This window comes from Typopeltis vanoorti, chromosome 5 (genome assembly GCF_054136105.1).
Source record: "Typopeltis vanoorti isolate ZY-2024b chromosome 5, IOZ_Tvanoo_1.0, whole genome shotgun sequence".
Classification (NCBI taxonomy): Eukaryota; Metazoa; Arthropoda; class Arachnida; order Uropygi; family Thelyphonidae; genus Typopeltis; species Typopeltis vanoorti.
This window is the reverse complement of record NC_143553.1, coordinates 35,674,330-35,694,700: the sequence shown is the minus strand read 5'-3', so window position 1 is coordinate 35,694,700 and position 20,371 is coordinate 35,674,330. Positions and strand designations below refer to the sequence as shown.

The 20,371-nt window shown below is 34.6% G+C and overlaps 1 protein-coding gene across 2 annotated transcripts in view; it reads right to left on the bottom strand.

Moving 5' to 3' along the window:
- Window positions 1-20,371, bottom strand: part of LOC150106316 (uncharacterized) — a 129,072-nt gene that overhangs the window by 32,264 nt on the left and 76,437 nt on the right. For both annotated transcript variants that reach the window (XM_090392356.1, XM_090392355.1), the window contains exon 6: window positions 10,166-10,254. In XM_090392356.1, coding sequence (XP_090248482.1) covers window positions 10,166-10,254 — 89 coding nt within the window. The remainder of the gene's footprint in view (window positions 1-10,165; window positions 10,255-20,371) is intronic.

Here is a 20,371-nt window from a genome sequence, read left to right as displayed (position 1 = left end):
AACACTGATTGATTCAGACAGAGAGGCATGTAGTGAGGTTGTCTGTAAGGAATAGGGAAAGCAGAACTCCATGGTGGACACAGAAAGTTAAAGAGACAGTGAAAGAAAATAAGAAGAAAACATATCAAAAGTTCCTGGCAAATCAGTCTGCTTGTGCTCTCAGAGAATACAGAGACAAATGTAAGAAAGCTAAATACTGTGTAAAACTAGATAAATAAATGTCATGAGAGGACTTTGGTAAGAACATAGAAAATAAATATCAAGAAGCTGGCAAGATATTCTGGAGGTTGTTGAAGAAGCTCAGAAATGGAGGAAAGAGTGCTGTAAAAGGAATTAGAGATGATAAAGGTGACACGAAAATTAGAGAAAAAGATATCCTTGAAGTATGGAGTAATTACTTCAAAAAATTGCTAAATGAAATAAGCAGTGATGACACTACAGTGGTAAAAAAACATTAACCAGGCATGCAGTCAGGAATACATATCCCTACAGAAATGCTCAAGTATGGAGGTATAGTCTTACAATGGCTGTACTGCATAGTTCAGAATGCCTGGACAGAAGGACGAATTCCAGATGATTGGAGTATTGCTCTCATAGTACCCATATATAAAAAGGGAAATAAAACTAACTGTGAGAATTACAGAGGTATTTCTCTACTGAGTGTTCCTGGCAAGTATCTTGAGAAAAGTTTGAGAAGGATTGTGTAAGAGAAGCTTGGTGAAGAACAAGTTGGATTCAGACCAAATAGAGGCTGTCAGGATCAGATTTTCACTTTACAACAAATAGTTGAGAAATCATGGAAACATAAGAGATCTGTATGACACTACAGTGGTAAAAAAAACACTAACCAGGCATGCAGTCAGGAATACATATCCATACTTTAAGTAGAAAAAGCCAGCAAAAGCTTGAAATGTGGAAAGGCAGCAGGAGTAGATAATATTCGACCAGAAATGCTCAAGTATGGAAGTATAAAAGTCTGTTGGATTTCTGCTCAGGACATTTTCCAGATCTACAGTTTTTAAATCTGGAAAAGGCATATGACAAGGTGCCAAGAGAAAAGCTATTCGAAATGCTACAGTTATATGGTGTCAATGGAGCATTATATCAAGCAATACTTAGTCTTTATTAGAATTGAAGTACAGGAAGGTGTTAAATCTGGTGTCAGACAAGGATGTACTTTATTCCCTCTTTTATTCATTATCTATATGGATCATATTATGAAGGAAAGTAGTATTAAACCTGATATCATTGGAAATGTTAATCTCAGCTCTTCGCTTTATGCAGACGATGTTATACTTCTAAATAAACCCGCTACAAGTTGGCAAGATTCCCTGACTAAATTGAATAACAGTTGTAATAGATATGGTATGAAGGTCAGCATTAAAAAGACAAAAACAAAAACAATGAAAATAGGCAGAAATATTGAAAATATCAACTGCATTGTGAATGGAGAACCTATAGAACAAGTAAAACATTTCAACTACTTAGGCACGATTTGTAGCGAAGATGGTAAATTAAATATGGAAATAAACAGAATCAACAAAGCTGGTATGGTAGGAAGTCAACTGAATAAATTTATATGGAATAAGAGAGAAATTAGCCAAAACACTAAATTTTGCTGTATACAAGACAGTGTTCAAACCAATTTTAACTTATGGATCTGAGAGCTGGGTTAGAAGTAAAACACTTGATCAAACACTAACGACAAAAGGCATGAGAGTCCTGAGAAAGATTAGGGGGCATGAACAGATGGCATCAATGGCAACATCATATTAAAAATGAGGATATTAGGAAAGAACTTGATATTGTCAGCATCCAGGAATGCGTTAGCAGAGCTAATCTCAGGTGGTATAGCCATTTAAACAGAATGGGAGAAGAAAGATTAGAAAACAAATGTTTTTTGTCAGGTTGGTAGGAAAAAGACCCAAAGGAAGACTAAGATATAGGTGGATTGATAGTAAAAAGTGCCTTAGAAGACAGAAATATAAGATCTGATAATGTTGGAGACTTGACAGGTAACAGACAGGTAACTTCTTATCTACAGGAAAATTGTAGATAAGAAGTTAGTAAAGATGTAATTTTTCGATGATGGGGCACAAGAGCTTTTAAGTTCCCATCTTATTGTCTGTCTTCTATGGTGGACAAATCTACCATTGTAGTGATCAATTCTTAACCATGACCTTCTCCAGTTAACTTCAAATCCAATCAATAGTTCTGAAAATGATAATATACTAACTCACTTCTTAAATGACACATCTGATGCTACACAAATGAATAAAGGTTCATTCATTTTATTCATGTTCAAACCACAGTTTGGACACCCCTTCACACAGGATCAGATGGAAGAAAACCAATGTGCTACTTAGAAGTTGTTACAGATCCAAAACATTATTTTTAGAGTCAGGCATGGCTATGAAGAATTCTCCTAACCTGAACAAGTATGGTTGCATTAATTTGCCAAAAATTTGGGAGACTGTTATCTTAAGATCAACTGTTTATTAAGATCAACAATATTAAAGGGTGTCAAATTAGTACTTGATATCTTTTGTCTGTTACAGTTTGAAGTGTTTCACTTACTAATTGTTGCATGCAAACTATAACATGCTGCATTGTGCTTTGAAGATGATTTGATATTCAGTGAAATATAAGCCAATTTTTAAACCTCTTTTTTTTTCTTTCTTTTTTTTTTAAATAGTTCATTTGGTATTGTTAATCCCATTAAAGTAAGTTATGAATAACATTCGACACCTAAACTTGTCTGTTAGATCTTTAGTCAGAAATATACATCCTTAATAGGTCGGATTTCAGGTCCTTCTGGACATCCTTCCTTCATGTATATAATATTTGCACATAATTTTCATTTCAATTATTTAAAAAAAAATTAGAAATAAAAATTTCTGAGAAGTATATTAAAAATCATTAATATACATTTCAGTCATTTTAAAATCAACTAATTCTGAATGCAGAATTAATTGAATTTTAAAAAGACTGATTGTTCAATGATGATGATACTTATCCCGAATATCAACATATGTTTCATTTTCTGAACTGATAGTGTGTGTGTGTGTGTGTGTGTGTGTGGGTGTGTGTGTGTGGGAGAGGAGAAGTTTTCACTCACTGGTACATTAATCTATCTTCATCCACAATAACTGATATACCGAAAGACTGGAAGAGGTTGAGGATACTTTGTAATATATTTCTCAGTTGGCAGAGACTTTCAATGTCTTTTTTGCCTTTCTTAGTAAAATATTCTTCATCATCATCAAATTCCTGCCATGTACCCTCAAGGGGTGTACAGGATATGACAGTACTACATGAAAAAATTACATCATTACTAACTTCCTATCTACAATTTTCCTCCAAATCAGTCTGTTACTTGTCAAGACTCCAACATTATCAGATCTTATATTTCTATCGTCTAAGGCACTTTGTACCATATCAATCCACCTATATCTTGGTCTTCCTCTGGGTCGTTTTCCTGCCAACCTGGCAGAGAACACTTGTTTCGCTAATCTTTCCTCTCCCGTTCTATTTAAGTGACCATACCACCTGAGATTAGCTTGCTAACGCATTCCTGGATGCTGACAATGTCAAGTTCTTTCCTAATATCCTCATTTTTAATATGATATTGCCATTGATGCCATCTGTTCACGCCTCTAATCTTTCTCAGGACTCTCATATCTGCGGTCTCTAGTCTTTGGTCAAGTGTTTTACTTCTGACCCAGCTCTCAGATCCATAAGTTAAAACTGGTTTGAACACTGTCTTGTATACAGCTAATTTAGTGTTCAGCCTAATTTCTCTCTTATTCCATATGAATTTATTCAATTGACTTCCCACCATACCAGCTTTGCTGATTCTGTTGTCTATTTCTATATTTAATTTACCATCTTCAGTAAAAATCGTGCCTAAGTAGCTGAAATGTTTTACTTGTTCCACAGGTTCTCCATTCACAACACAGTTGACATTTTCAATGATTCTGCCTATTTTCATTGTCTTTGTCTTTTTATTGCTGACCTTCATACCATATCTATTACAACAGTTATTCAATTTAGTTAGGGAATCTTGCAGACTTGTAGAAGATTTATTTAGAAGTATAACATCGTCCGCATAAAGCAAAGAGCTGACACTAACATCTCCAATTTTGATATTGGAGATGTTAATGTCAGCTCAGGTTTAATACCACATTCCTTCATAATGTGATCCATATAGATGATGAATAACAGAGAGGATAATGTACATCCTTGTCTCACACCAGATTTAACATTAAACGATCTTCCTGTACTTCCTTCAATTCTAACTGGTGACTTACAACTCAAATAAAGACTAAGTATTGCTTGATATAATGCCCCATTGACACCATATAACTGCAGCGTATTGAATAGCTTCTCTCTTGGCACCTTGTCATATGCCTTTTCCAAATCGACAAAACTTAAATACAGATCTTTGTTGTATTCCCATGCTTTCTCGACTATTTGTCGTAAAGTGAAGATCTGATCCTGACAGCCTCTATCTGGCATGAATCCAGCTTGTTCTTCACCAAGCTTTTCTTCCAGAATTCTTCTCAACCGTTTCTCAAGTATACTTCCATAGATCTTGCCAGGAACACTCAGTAGGGATATACCTCTGTAATTCTCACATTCAGTTTTATTTCCCTTTTTATATATGGGTACTATGAGAGCTCTACTCCAATAATCGGGAATTCGTCCCTCTGTCCAGGCTTTCTGAACTATGCAGTGCAGCCACTGTAAGACTTTTATACCACCATACTTCAGCATTTCTCGTCGAATATCATCTACTCCTGCTGCCTTTCCACATTTCAAGCCTTTGATGGCTTTTTCTACTTCAAGTATGGATATGTATTCCTGACTGCATGCATGGTCAGTGTTTTTTTATCACTGTGCTGTCATCACTGCTTGTTTCATTTAGCGGTTTTTCAAAGTAATTACTCCATACTTCAAGGATATCTTTTTCTCCTGTTTTCATGTCACCTTTATCATCTCTAGCTCCTTTTATAGCACTCTTTCCTCCATTCCTAAGCTTCTTCAACAATCTCCAGAATATTTTGCCACCTTCTTGATATTTATTTTCTATATTCTTGCCAAAGTCCTCCCATGACTTTTGTTAAGCTAGTTTTACACACTGTTTAGCTTTCTTACATTTGTCTCTGTATTCTGTAAGAGTAAAAGCTGACTTATTTGCCAGGAACTTTTGATATGCTTTCTTCTTTTCCTTCACTGCCTCTTTAACTTCCTGTGTCCACCAGGGAGTTCTGATTTTTTTATCCTTGCACACAACCTCACCACATGCCTCTCTTGCAGAATCAATCAATGTTTTCTTCAGAGTTTGCACTGAATCTTCAAGGTTTGATTCCTGTTCTCAAACTCTTTCATTTTCTTTTCAATAATCTTTCTGTATTTTAGTCTACAGTTCACATCTGAGACTGCTCAACTTTTATTCGCTTTAAAACTTTCTTACATGTTATTCTTTTCAATATGAAATTCAATTTTATCCTGCTCAAGACTAAATAGTGATCACTTCCAATTTCAAATCCTCTGTACACTCTGGTGTCCTGCACCAGGGAGAAAACATCACTATCAACAATAACATAGTCAATGAGACTTTTCCTATTCCTAGCCTCTTCTCTCCATGTGAATTTGTGCACATTTTTATGTTGGAACATGGTGTTAGTAATAACCAGTCCATGTCCTGAGCAGAAATCCAACAGATATTTGCCATTATTATTAGCTTTGCTCTTTTCTCCAAATTTTCCCAAAATATTTTTGTATGTCTCACAATCATTTCCTACTCTGCTATTTAGATCCCCAACAAGGACCAACTTTTCCTTTTTCATTGTGTCAGTTGCTTTTTTTTAAGCTTCAAAAAATTCCTCCACTTCTACCTTAGTAGAACCTTCTGTGGGACCATAGGCACAAATAAGTCTCATTGTCCAGTTCCCCATTCTCATATTTGCCCACATTACTCTACTTGAGACTGGCTGCCATTCGAGAAGATTAGCCTCATATTTTGTGTTGAATACTATGGCTACTCCTTCTTTTCCTTGATTGTCATTGCCTGAATATAACATTTTGCATTTATTGCTCAGAAAGATCTCACCAGTTTTTGTCTTTTTTGTTTCAGTCACCCCTATTATGTCGATCTGGTACTTATCTAATTCCTCAGCTAGCTCCATTTCTTTGCCATTCAGGTTTCTTATGTTGATAGTACTGATCTTTAACTCTGGTAATGTTGACTTGGGGTTTGTTTTCAGATTTGTTCCAGTAGCTGACTTTTCGCTGTTCGCCCTGGTTCCCTGGTGAAAACAACGGGGGCCTTGTTTAACAGGGCAACACCCCAGCCAGCATGAAATTTTGTCATGTTGTACCATCATTTTTTATTTTGGTTTAACCAATAAGAATACAATTCGGTCGGCTAAATCCCAAATTGCCAGCCCATCCTCATTCGTTCAGTATCCAGGTAGATACCCAACAGGGTGCACCACGAGAAGGTGAGGATTGGACATTAGGTCAGAAGCCCTGGTCGGTTCTCCGCATTCCTTTAAAGGCTATGTGGAGGTCTCCTCTCAGTTATACAGCTTTGACCCTTAAGCACCCCTGTAGTTAAGTAAAAGTAGTAAGTAAAATATTCTTGTCCTGTAAATTCATACTCTCCTGAAACACTTGTTCAAGTAAAAATAATTGAAGTTTACTTTTTATCCTATGTAATTCTTTGAATTAATATTTCACAGAGCACTATACATTCATTTCAAGTTCACACAGTCTTTTTTACAATCTGTCAATTTTTTTTTTATTAAAGTTCTAACCAAAAACATAAGTATGCTTAAAAAATTTTCACAAAAATTATTTAAAAAAAAAAAAAGGGTGAAAAATTCCAATCTTAACAACACATACAGTAATAAGCAAATTAATCCGAACAAGCTGAATTTTTGTCAAGTTTTTGTTTCAGTTCACAATAATTTTAGATTTGGTTTCAGTTTACTATTTTCGTTTTGGTTCACTATTTTAGTTGAACTACACGCTTTAACTATTTATGTTTATTAATAGTGTTGTGTGTTTTTAATTGTGTAAATAAGTTGATATTCATAGTGTTTTAGTCATTTTGTGCACAAAATGAATACATCTCCAAGAAAGCATTCAAAAACATGTACAGCAATCCCTCGATTAATGCACCTCCAATTAGTGTGTCATTTTTTTTATACCCAAATTCAATTAGTGCACCTATATACATCTTAAAAATAAATGTTACAGATTTTAAAACTTTTCTTATACTATTTCCATATACACTATGTTCCAAATTTACCGCTAAAATTTGTTGTCCGCTAATTACATAGCATTCTGATGATCATACTCATGCCTCCTTTGGAATTGTTTTCCTTACTTTTTTTTATTGTAAAGTATTTTCATCATGAGTAAAAGAATTAGTGAGCAAAAAAGTGGAAGTGTAAAAATGATTCAAAAAATAATCTCATTGGAAGAAAAACTTGAAATAATAATAAAAAAAAATTTTAAAAACATGAACATGGTGAGTCCAAAGCAAAGATAGAACAAAAATTCAAAAATGGATGAATCAACTATAAGAGCAATTTTAAGCAAAGCTGCTGAATACAAAGAGAAAGGTAAGACTGCTTCAAATTCATCATGCATGCATGCACTCGAAATCAAAGTATTATAATCATTGAATTAGAGAGACTTCTTTCTACATGGATCAAAGATTATAATCAAACACGGATCGTGTTAACCACTGACCTTATTAAATCAAAAGCATTAAGATTCTTTGCAACCTTGAAAAAAGGGCAATCAATAATGGAAAATAAGAATAACTCCATGCTAGTACCGGGTGGCTTGAGCATTTCAAAAAGAGAAATAGCCTACATAATCTTCTAATCACAGGCGAAGCTACAACTGCAGATAAGAAGGTGGCCACAAATTATGTATAGATTTTGAAGAAAATTGTGGAAGGGGTTTATTGTGACCAACAAATATTTAATGTAGATGAAACCGGCCTTTTTTTTTGGAAGTGAATGCCTTCGAACTTGGCCAAATCAGAGAAATCTCAACCTGGTTATAAAGTTGCAAAGTGTAATGAAATTACTGCTAGCAATATGTGAGCCATTTGGAAACACATTCTTCATTATTGTGCAAATGATTTTAGAGGGATTTTCAAATGAATCTAAGTAAATTAAATCTCATTCCGAGAAATTGTGTGATTCCGACCAGCTAAATTAGATGCACAGCAAGAATATGAAGAAAATTTAATCACTGACAAGCCCAGAGATTTCACAGAAACAGTTTAAAATATTTTTCGTACAATCGAAGTTTTTAAGCAGCAATGCTTAGAGGCTGACCCTGATGAAGTAAAATTTGCAGAAGTAGTTGAAGAGGCAATAGAGCCATACTGTCAGTAGTGTGAAAAAAAAAGAAACGGAATGTCAGCCAAACTACGTTAGCTCAATTCTTTGTTAACAAGTAGAATATTAAATTTATATTCTGAATATGTTTTATTGTTTTTCAGCTTCCTTGCTGAAAGTTTCCCTTTATTCTTTTATAAAAAAATTAAGGGTCAAAAGAGAAATTTGAAGAATGAATTATACTTTTTCCCATAGGTTATTATATTCGATTAGTGTGTTTTCGATTAATGCGCCTGTTTTAAAGAACGCATTAATTGAGGGATTGCTATACTCTTTCTCAGCACAAATCCATGACTCAAAGACAAATTGCCAATCAGTGTAGTGTTGGTTTGGGTACTGTTAATGTGATTTTAAAGAGGTTTAGAGAGACAGGTATTGTTTCTCCAGACAATAAAGGAAAAGTATATACTTACTCCAGATTGTTTGCTAGTTAGGAAAAGCAAAACAAATCCAAGATTGTTTGCTGTAGACTTAAAAGTGGAATTATTGTTTCTGACATAAGACTCCATCTCTAAGATTGTTGGAAGCAAAGATGACTGCCCATAGACCAAAAAAAAAACTGTTGGCAAAGGCTATGCAGAAAAAGAGGCTACAGTGAGCAAAAGTGTATAAAGATTGGACTGTTGAGAAGTGGAAAGTCATATTATCAGATGAGAGCCATTTCTTTATCCAAGGAGAGTGAGTACATTTCTCCTGTCCACCTTCAACAAGCTCCTAAACACACAGCTAGAAAAAAAAAAAAAAATGCTCTGGGGTTGTTTTACACATGATGGTCTAGGATATCACTTGTGCTTGTTGACAGTATGATGAAAAGTGACCAATACATAAAAAATTGGAGAAAAGAATCGTCCCACAGATTCAGAAAATATTCATCTTCCAACAGGATCTCACTCCATGCCATACTCCAAAAAAAGTGAAAGAGTTCCTCAAAAATCACAACATCCAACTTCTTCAGTAGCCAGGTAAATCTCCTGACATTAATCGAATAGAAAATTTGTGGGCCATATTGAAAAATAGACATGGAAAATTAAATTGTGATACAAAGGATAACTTATTGTTGGAAGTTTTTTCACTTGGTTATACTATAAATTAAAGATACCAAGAAATTATATACTTGGCTTAATCCTTTATTCAAGTGTAAGCAAACAAAGTTTGCACCTGAAGTATTTTCAGGACTGGGTAACTCGTGGTAAAGGTGGAATTGACTTCACATCACTTGCCTTGGTATCCCATAACGCAAAGCACATTTCCTTGCAGACATGTATAATGCCATGCATTATCGGAAAGGTCACTACCCAGGGTCTGGCTCCCACTGAACAGACCTCAATAAAGGTCGAAACCAGTCTGGGTACTGATCCTTCATAATGCATTGCATTATACATGTCTGCAAGGAGATGTGCTTTGCATTATGGGATACTAAGGCAAGTGATGTGAAGCCATACCACCTTTACCACAAGTTGCCCAGTCCTGAAAATACTTCAGATGCAAACTTTGTTTGCTTACACTTGGATAAAGGATTACGCAAAGTAATAATTTCTTGTTATCTTTAATTTTTAAAGGATGACTTAATTCAATCCATTATAAAAGTATGGTTTCGAGATGCAAAATAAGAAAAATGTCATTTTTGCACTTATTTTCTTGTGAAAGTGAAATTTTTCTTTAAAATGTGAGTGTTTCGATTCATTTGTTTGCTGCTGTATATAAAAACATAAGCACACATAAAAGCAATAGTTTCATACCTTGTTTTGCCCATCCACTTAAGTTTCCATGCTTTGGAGCTTCAAAAGTTGGAATATCGCTCTCAAGCTCTTTGTACATATTATCCAAACTACAATAACAAGATATAAAAACACATTATATAAAGAGAAATAAAGATATTAACTGAATTCAGATTCCAAAATGCTAACTTACTATAATTACCTTCTAAAGACAAGAGGTATAGTTTGTTATAGTGAAGTTGGCTATAGTGAATGCCCTTTAATACTGCACTAATGTTAACTGGGATTAAGACATCAGTTTTCAATTAGTTTGCAGATGTGAGCAAATTCACTGTAGTAGCATCTAATACGGTGAAAGGAATTTTACAAGTATGGTATTTTAAGCACAGCTTAAATGAAATATGTTTATGCATTAATACTGTCCCACTCTAGAAAATCACTAGTTTGCCATGCAGTATTATTTCTGTTGCATTTAATAATATATATATCAGGTTGTTGCAAATGAAATGGCCGATTTTAAGGACGATTGAAAAAGAAGAGAATAAAAAAAGAAGAATACTTGTTTAATCAAAGTAATCTCCAGCAGCATCGATGCATTGTTGCCAACATGTGGCAAAGTCATTTATACCACATTTGTAAAAATCAGTGTCTCTGGAAGTGATGAAGTCCTCCACTGCCCAATAAATTGATGCATCATTCGCAAAGCCTTTCTTGAACAAAAAAAAATGGCTCAAGTGCCGGAAAAAATGGTAATCTGTTGGGGAAATGTAAGGAAAGTATGGAGGATGAGGCACAATTTCATATCCCAAATTGTTGATTTGCTGTACGGTTGACACTGCTGTATGTGGTCGGACGTTATCCTGAAGCAATAGGACTCCATGTATATTCACAAGTGCTGGTTGCTTAAGGCACAATTTGTCATGCATTTGCCACATATCTGTATAATATCGAGCTACATTTATCGTTTCACCTTGTGGAAGGAATGAGTAGTGAATAACACCAGCAGAAGACCACCATACAGTAAACAACATCTTCATTGGATGCAGAGATGCCTTTGGAGTGCTTCCTGGAGCATCTTTCACTCCCAACCACTGCGACGAACATGTACGATTGTCGTAGAATATCCACTTCTCATCCACAGTCACAATTCATTGCAGGAACCTTTCTTCTTTACTTCTTAAGAGAGAAGAGCACACTTCCAAATGGCGTGTTTTGTTTTCATCAGTGAGTTCGTGAGGCACCCACTTGTCGAGCTTCCTTACTTTTCCTATTATTGTCAAGTGCCGTGAAACAGTTGAGAAGTGTACATTTAGTGTCTGGGCAATCTCTCGTACAGTTTGTCGTGGATCCGATTTGATTAAATCCTTTAATTCATTCGAATCAATGGAGGAAGGACGATGGCCACGGGGTTCGTTTTGTAGCCTCAAATCTCCTGAGCGAAATTTTGCAAACCAACGGCAAGTGGATCTCTCATTAGTTGTTCCTCCACCGAATGCTTTATTGATGTTTTTTACTGCAGCCGCTGCAGAATTTCCCAATTTGAACTCGTAAAGGTATAGCAACCTAAATTGACTGGGTTTCATGATTGACTTGATGTCGGTAGTATTCAATATTTATTGCTCATTGAACGAAACAAATACTACAACTGCATCACCCACGTGTGACGCTGTCACATGACAAAAAATTTGCATATACCTCAGCGCTTGCTTTCTTCAGCAACCGGTAGAAACCTGACAGTCATTCAACGGCCATTTCATTTGCAACAACCCAATATGTTACATATATTTATCAAATAAAAAAATATTAATAATACATTAAAACTTACAAGGCCGAATGAAAGTGAAAAATGAGACAATAATTTAGCATCCTTAATTTTTGTGAATAGCCAAAAATGTTTATCCAGGCTATATAAATAAGATGTGAAACTCGTTTTATGCAAATATAAACAATATAATATAATCAAAGATTCTATCCCTGGCATGGGCAAGTGGGTTTTTCCTCCCGGAAGCTTGGGTTTTTTGTCCCATAAACTCAAGAAAATCGACCATAGCAACAATATTTCAGATAATAACATATCCTGTTAGGCACCAAGGGATGGCAGCACTTGTTTTCTGGCCTCTCTTCATCAGTAACTGCCTATAATTAGTGATAGACATGGGCCAGCTATCTCTGATGGGCTACCAGTGGAGATTGAACTGCCCACTCAGTCTCCAAAAGCTAGATAGGGTATAAAGGCCTCACCTACTCCCTATTAGGGAATAAAAGGCGTTAACTGATTCATTTTGATTCAAGATTGCAATATACTGTATAGTGTATAGTACACAAACTTCCAATTTAATTTAAATTTCCAATTCATAATCTCTCCACCCCCCCACCTTTATCTTTGAAACAACCTTTCTTCATAATTTTCTAGAAATTACAACCTGCATTTGTTTGCAGGAAACAGAATTTTCAAATTTTCCAATTAAGAAATTTCTTTCTTCTTACACGGTATTCAAGGTACATTCATTCCAACACTATATGAGAATGAGTAGCAAGTTAGGGAAAAGTGAATTTTGTTGACAGGATTTTTAATTCATCCTGTTATGAACCATACTATCTAATTTGGATTATTTAGAAATAGGATACAAAGTGAGTATCATGCAGTAAGTGAGATGCACAATAATGAGAATGCTACTACACTGAAATAATACACTATAACGAATATGGAAAAGTCCTAGCTTAAGTAGCACAGAACAAATGCTATTTAAGGTCATTTAATCTCAAACAGTAAAAGCTCAAAACCAATTCATTGAATTTCACAGCAAATGACATCACAATCAATAAACAAAGGAAAATTGTGAGAAATAAAATAATTTGTGTGAAATAGAACCAAAGAAATGGTGAGAAATCATACACTTACAACAGAAAACAAGACTGGTAGGAACGACACAAAGCATACAATATGAAAGTACAAGTGTAATAATGAATGTCAAAGTACCAGAAGAGTATGAAATGATAAAAATGAAAATCCAGAATTAATGTTTAAATTTTGAAATGTTATGGTACTTAAAATCTTCATAACAAACTAAATATGCACACACCATATCATTAAAAACAAATTCTAAACGAGAAATTTAGAATTTTTTTACCCTATATAAGGATAAAGAACCTTGCAAACACAAAACAAGATGGTTCTTTAATCTCAGCTCTAAGAGAACAATATCAGTTTCTGCAAAACATACATCACTGGGTTTCTGCTCAATTAGAAAGCTGGGATTCACAACAAATATATCAATCACTTACCAGTCTGATATTGCAGACTAATGTTCATCACTTGTGTTACCATCCTTTTTATAATTGGATATAACCAATTATAAAGTTAATTAGATGCTATAGTTTCTAGGTTATTTTTTAATGGTACAGACTGCACATATTTAGTTTATTATGCAGATTTCAGGTAAGTAACATTAAGCTAACTTAATAGTTTGAAATTATTTCTGGATTTTTCAGTTTTATAATTTCATACTCTTCTAGTTCTTTTTATGGTCCATCCTTTGCATGTTGTCATCAATCTACAATTTCTCACAATTTTCTTTGTTCTATTTCACCCAGCTTCCTCTATGTTTTCTGCTTTGCATTGCATTCCCAGTGATTTCTTTTGTTCTGTTTTATCTCCATTACTTTTTTTTTTGTTCTCTTTTGCAATGGGGGGGGGGGGAAGAATCAGTATGTTTTCCCTAAATTCAGTATTGCAAAAACCTTGTACTATAAGAATATTGTCGCTGGTCTCTAGGGAATCACTATAGTGAATGTTTGCTGTATTTCAAAAGAAAATACTCTGCAGTTCCTGTATGACAGCAGCTAGCTCAAGCTTCACTTGCTATACTTACTATAGCAAATACTCATATCTATAAAAATATGCGATTATAAACGACTGCTGCTACTTTTTTGGGGGGGGGGGGATATACTGTAGTTCTAATTGAAAGCCATACTTGCAATATCACTTGCATTGTATATTGTAATGATAATTATGCGAGATCCAAGTAGGTTACCACACAACAAGAATGTAACACTCATCACAGGTGCTATGACATGAAAAGGCATGCTACACATACACTTTCAATCTTAGGGACCCTTTCAGGAAAATCGAAATGAACTGTAAATATTTTTCTCTTTTTTAAATCTAAAAAGAATAAATAAAAATGAATAGGAACTTTATATGACTAACTATACAAGGTGGTAATACTGATAGGCGGTGTTAGCAATAAGCAACACATGTGGAGTTACCTAAAGCACAATTGTCAGCAAAAAAACATTAATTACTGATGAGGTGAATGCTTACAGTCCTTTCTATTGTTGTTCTAGTAATCAATGTAAATTGTAATTAAACAATGGGTTTGGTTTTATTTATTTTGCTATAAATTATTTTAATGTTCCAGTTTAAGCTATTGATATTTTGAGCCATATCAGCAACAACATAGTCAAGATACCTTCTATAGATGATTCACTCACTAAAGCAAACATCATTATAACAAAATCACTAATGGTAACAAATTGTCAAAGCCTTGACAAAGCCATCCTCATAGGCACAATGCTATTCTAAAAAAATCAACAACAGAAAACTATCCACTATAAACTGTTCCTGTAGTCGTCCATACAAGTTCTCTACAATTAGAATCAACTTTGAAAAAATAAAACAATTATTTTATTAACTTTAATTATTGAAAGTGGGTGTTGTGTGAAATGTGTGGAAGAAGGTCTTATTGTGTAGGAGAAGATCATGATTATAAGTAAATAATTTTGTCAGCAGTGGTTCCTATTCATCTCGTAATGACAGCTCCTTACAGTAATAGTAAGCAAATCTCTAATTACTGGTATTATAAGAGAAATATAAAAAATTAGAGAAATTAACAGCAATATATAAATAAAAAGATGTACATATATATATGTGTGAACAAAATAGTGATTATATTATTTCATATAAGCAATTTCCTTCCAAACTTGATATTTGTAGCATACAAGAGGAGACTGGAAAGTTCTGATTGGTATATACGAGGGAGGAGGGCTGAAAAGTTTTGATAAACACCTAGAACAAAAATTATATTAAAGCAACTGATATAACCACAAAAAAGAACATACTAGTTGCAGGGTTATGAAGTTAACTTATGTTCTAATATCCTTGTATGTTCTTTCTTGTGGTTATATCAGTTGCTTTAATATCATTTTTGTTCTGGTGTTTATCAGAACTTCCCAGCCCTCTCCCCTCGTACATACCAAGCAACACTCCAATATTATTTGGAATATTTAAATAGAAATATATTTTATCTTAGAGACTTTACTGTTTGCAGATGACCAAGTGACATTTGGAACAACCGAAGACAATCTACAAAAAGCTGTTTATGAATTGAATTTAATACAAGGGTGTGCTGAAAAGTTGTGATAATCACCATGAAGGAATTGAGGTAGAACCATATAACCTGCACATTATTCTACATATTCAATGAAGTGTTGTACACTTCTTGCAATGTTGCTGCATCATATGTGATCCCCTGAGAAAAAAATCTTTCCCTTGTTGCACAAACGACACCTCAGCTTCAGATATGACTTCATCTGCAGTTAAATTTTGTTCCTTTCAAATGTTTCTTTAAATTTGGAAATAGCAAAGTCAGATGGGGCCAGGTCTAGTGTTACACCTGATATCTTGAGAATATAGTATTCTCAGTTATCATGGTGTAACATGAAAAATAAATAACATAAATAAAAAAACCCTGCATAAAAAGGATAATTTAATTAATAAAATATTCTTGCATCCAGTATAAATTGAGTAAAATGTGAAGGTCTATTGTTTAGTTAAGATAACAAAAGAAAAGAATGTATTAAGATGTATTATGACTAAACAAGGAATTTGTATTAAATAAATAGCTAACTAAGAATTAATGTAGTAATGCGATTAAGAATGAAAGAGTTAAGTGCATAAGCATAAAAGAATGAGTCATGAAATACGCTATGTAAGAGGCTACAGATTAAGCATTAAGTAGAATTCTGAGAAAAGGTTTAAAAGAGGGTTAAGATAGAGGCTAACAAGAGAAATAACGGAATATCGCTTAGGGCCCATACCCGGATAGAAACTTCGTTATGAGTTGCCGATCAAAATGACGTATGGCGGCAAAATGCTACCCAATTGGTAGACAGACGGAAAACAAGCAGGAGGCGGGAAAAGGAAGTAAGAAAGGGCGCCGTTAGGGGAGCAGCTATAAAAGGGTTGGTAACCCCCCCCCCCTCAAGGCTTTTTTCGAAGAGTAGGCTTCTTTGGGTTTTGGGGAAGACGTTTAGATAGTCAGGGAGGCTTGAGGCCTTTTTGCCTTTTGCCAGAGGAGAAGAAACGTTTGGATAGTCGCGGTGGTTTTAGTTTGGTTTTCTAGTGGATTTCACGGTGTTCCTGAGTGGAGAGATATGACTTATATCCTCATGTCACAACAAGGAGTCGAAGGTGAGCGGGAAAGCTATTCCCGTATTCCTATGTAGAAAACGAAATATACCATAGAGTCATAGGAAGCTGTGATAATATCGATGTCCTCGTTTCGGATAGTACAGCCGACGCCGCAGATGTTTATATAGCCCTGAATTGCAAGAAGTTATGCATGCAAGTTTGTTCAGTAGAAGGTAAAGGCCTGTAAGTGAAGCTAAAGAAAGGTATTGTGAAATTTGTCTTATGTTAACTAGAAGTTGTTTGTGATAGGTACCATTGTCATAATACGGAGCTGTTAAAGTGATTAGGGAGATATTACAATAGGACTTTAGAATTTGATAGAGAGTGTTAAAAGTAAGCTAGCTAGTGTTGATAATTTGTGAATAATTAATTATCCTAAGAATCTTGAGTGCCTACTGTGATGTAAAAGGAAAGTTAATGACATAGTTGTGATATTGAGTTTGATTAGTGTGAATTGAGTAATCAAGTAGCCTGAGGAATTTGAATACCAAGTGTGATGTGTAGAGAATCGGAATTGTCATAAGTACATGCTAGAGTAGTTAATGATTTTGTTAGTGTACTTGAAGTTGAATAATCTAATAATGTGTGGTGATCTAATTTTTCCATGTTAAGTGAATTCATGTTTTCTATGAAAATTTGTGGCGGCATGATCGTAGGATCATGCCGCCACAAATTTTCATTAACTTTTGTCGAATCATAGCCCAACTACTTGTATTAAGAAAATTTTAGTGTGTAAGTAATTTAGTTGAGTATTTTGATATGTACCATGTTTAGAGAAATAATAAACCTTTTGCTTAATGATAAAAAAAGTTGTCTGATATTGCTAATCCAATGCACCGCTTAGAAACATTCGAACCTAATCACGTGGGGAATTAATGTTAAGAAACGGGAAGTTTAAGGAATTAATGTTGAGTAACAAGAAATAGTGTCACGACTGCAATAGTTACACTTTCAGATATTTGAGTTCCTTTTCTCTGTTTATGTATAAAATATCTTAAACTAAATATCCCAAAGGGCGCAGTTAAAATACAAATACTAGGGATACTACGGGGAACAATAGCTCAAATATTGGTAGAAATTTTGGTGATGTCTTGAAAGTAGAAGTTAGAAGAATATAGACGAAGGCAGTTTGTAAGACAAACAAAATCTTAGGATAAAAAGGGACATAACACTAGCAAATAGGGTGGATGAGGCAGACATTGAAAGCCCAAGTTGTGTATTGTCTGTTTTGTTCCATCAGCAGCGTGAGCAAGTGTGTTGTCCTATGAAAACAAAAAGCCTCTGCTCAGTTTCCCGCAACATTTTTCCTTCAATTCCTTCGCAGCTGCCAAATAAACTGCTGCTGTCACCTTTTTTTGAGGTACTTGATAAGGATTACATTATCCATATCTTAAACGACAATGGCAAGAACCTTCCCTGCTGACTTTTGGGTTTGGAACTTCTTTGGCCATGGGGAATCTTTGTGTCTCCATTCCACTGACTGTTGTTTGGTCTCTAGATCATAGTGATGAAGCCATGTTTCATCAACAGTCACAAATATGAGCCAAAAAATTTGTACCTGACTTCTCAAAATGACCCAAAATCCCTTGAGATGATAGCACACGTTCTCTCTTTTGGTCAGCATTCAAACATTTGGGGATTCACTTCATTGAGAGCTTCTGCATGTCCAGATGTTGGTGAATAATGAGCCCAACTCATTCCCTGGATATCTCCACTGTCTTTGAAATGTTTTGGCTGGTATTCATCTATCATCAAGGATCATGGCATGCACTGCATCAATGTTTTCAGGTATGATCGCCATGGAAGGTCTTCTTGATCTGGGGGCATATGTTGTCTCAGGATGCCCAGTTTTAAACGTGGCCACCCATCTGCCAACTGTTGAATATGCTGGGGCAGTCCCCTAAACTCTCATGCAAAGCTTGGTGAATCTCAGCTGTGGACTTTTCTTGCAGGATGAAAAACTTGATGACAGCCTGTCCCTGTGTCTTTGAATTTCTTCAAAACCTCTGACATGGCTTCTTATATATCCTAAAAGAAAAAAATAAATTATTACAATTTGATGAAACATGGGGATTAAAAGGTTTTAATATATGCTCTTACTTGTGGTTATATCAGTTGCTTTAATATTTTTGTTCTAGGTGTTTATCAGAACTTTTCAGTCCCCCCCATAACAAAACAAATGTCAATCTCTCCAAAAATAAAAAAACTAAAACAACAGAATTCAAAGTAAAAAAATTCATCAAAACTAAAATATAACATGCAAAATAACTGAACGTCAATAATTTTAATTATTTGGGTTATTAATTAAGTTACACTAAAGATTTAGACATTTCTAACAAAATTAACAAATTCTCCAAAGTAAATGTAATAATAAACAAAACATTAAGGCCAGCACATTACCAAAAAAGCAGACCAAGAATGCACAATATTTTATCAAAACCAACAATGTTATATGGCAGTGAAGCAGGGACAATAAGAGAAAGAGATAAGAAAAGAATTGCTGCAGCAGAAATGAAATATATGAGAAAACAAGCAGGTTATACAAGATTAGATAAAAAGAGAAATAAGGATATACTCTAAGAACAAAACCAAACACTGATAAAAAAATAAAAATAAATACATTTAAAAAAAAAAAATAGAAAAATACAGAACCAAATAGAAAGAGCAACTTTCTATTATATAGAAAGTTGCTCTTTCTATTTGGAATGAATGGCATATGATAAAATATCCAAGAAGATGAACTACTAACCAAAGGGGTCAAGACCAATGAAATGTTGGGATGAAACTGCAACAGGACACTAGGCCTAGATTCGGGAAAGGAGAAAAAAGAAGATACCAAGCAACTCAGATAATGTTTAACAACCATGTAAAAAAAAAATTCAAAACAAAGATTTTTTTTTTGATCTGCTAATACAAGAATGAAAAATAATTCTTTGATAAATAAGGCCACATCATCATGGTATAAATTAGGCTTAAAAGAAGCCAAGTTACTTGGCAATAATACATGACTGAAAAAAAAAAAAAAATGAAATTAGGCAGCATTTTGTATAATTTTATCCCCCCCCAGGGACCTATTACAACCAATATACCTGTTGTCAAAAATACAAAGCTCAATGTTTTCACAATTAGGCTAGGGAACTAGGACTACTGTCCCAAGGGATCTGCAGAGTTGACTAAAGAAAATAGATATTTGCTAGCATGCATCCACACACAGGGAATTAATATCAGAATATAAACAGCATAGCGCTTATAACTTAACAAGAAAGTGACAAAAATATGCTTCCCAGGTGCAAAAATCAAAGATATTAGCGAAGCTGCTAGTTTGCTGAAGGAAGGAACTGGAAAAGTTACTTGTTTTGGAAGGCACAAATAATTTGAAAGGTAATAAATATGCATTGAAAGAGGATATGAAAGAGTTGTTGAAAGAAGCAAAAATGAAGAGTAAGAAAGTAAAGATTGTGAGTCTGCTGTTGATATGATAAGATCTCATAGGATAGGACTGCATCTCAATAAGAAGATTGTGCAGGAGGAATGGTGTGCAGTTCATGGATGTGTGGAGTGAATTTGATGAAATTCCCTCCACAAAAGAACTTTGATATGACAGACTGCATTTGAATGGTTAGTTGCTTGTTTAGAGAAATTGGTCAGCGAAAGTTTGAAAGTGCAAAATCAGAAACTACAGCTATTACACGAGAAAGCTATCAAGCAAGACTCTAACCAAGCCTATAAGTGGGACAAATGAGTGGGAGCGCAGA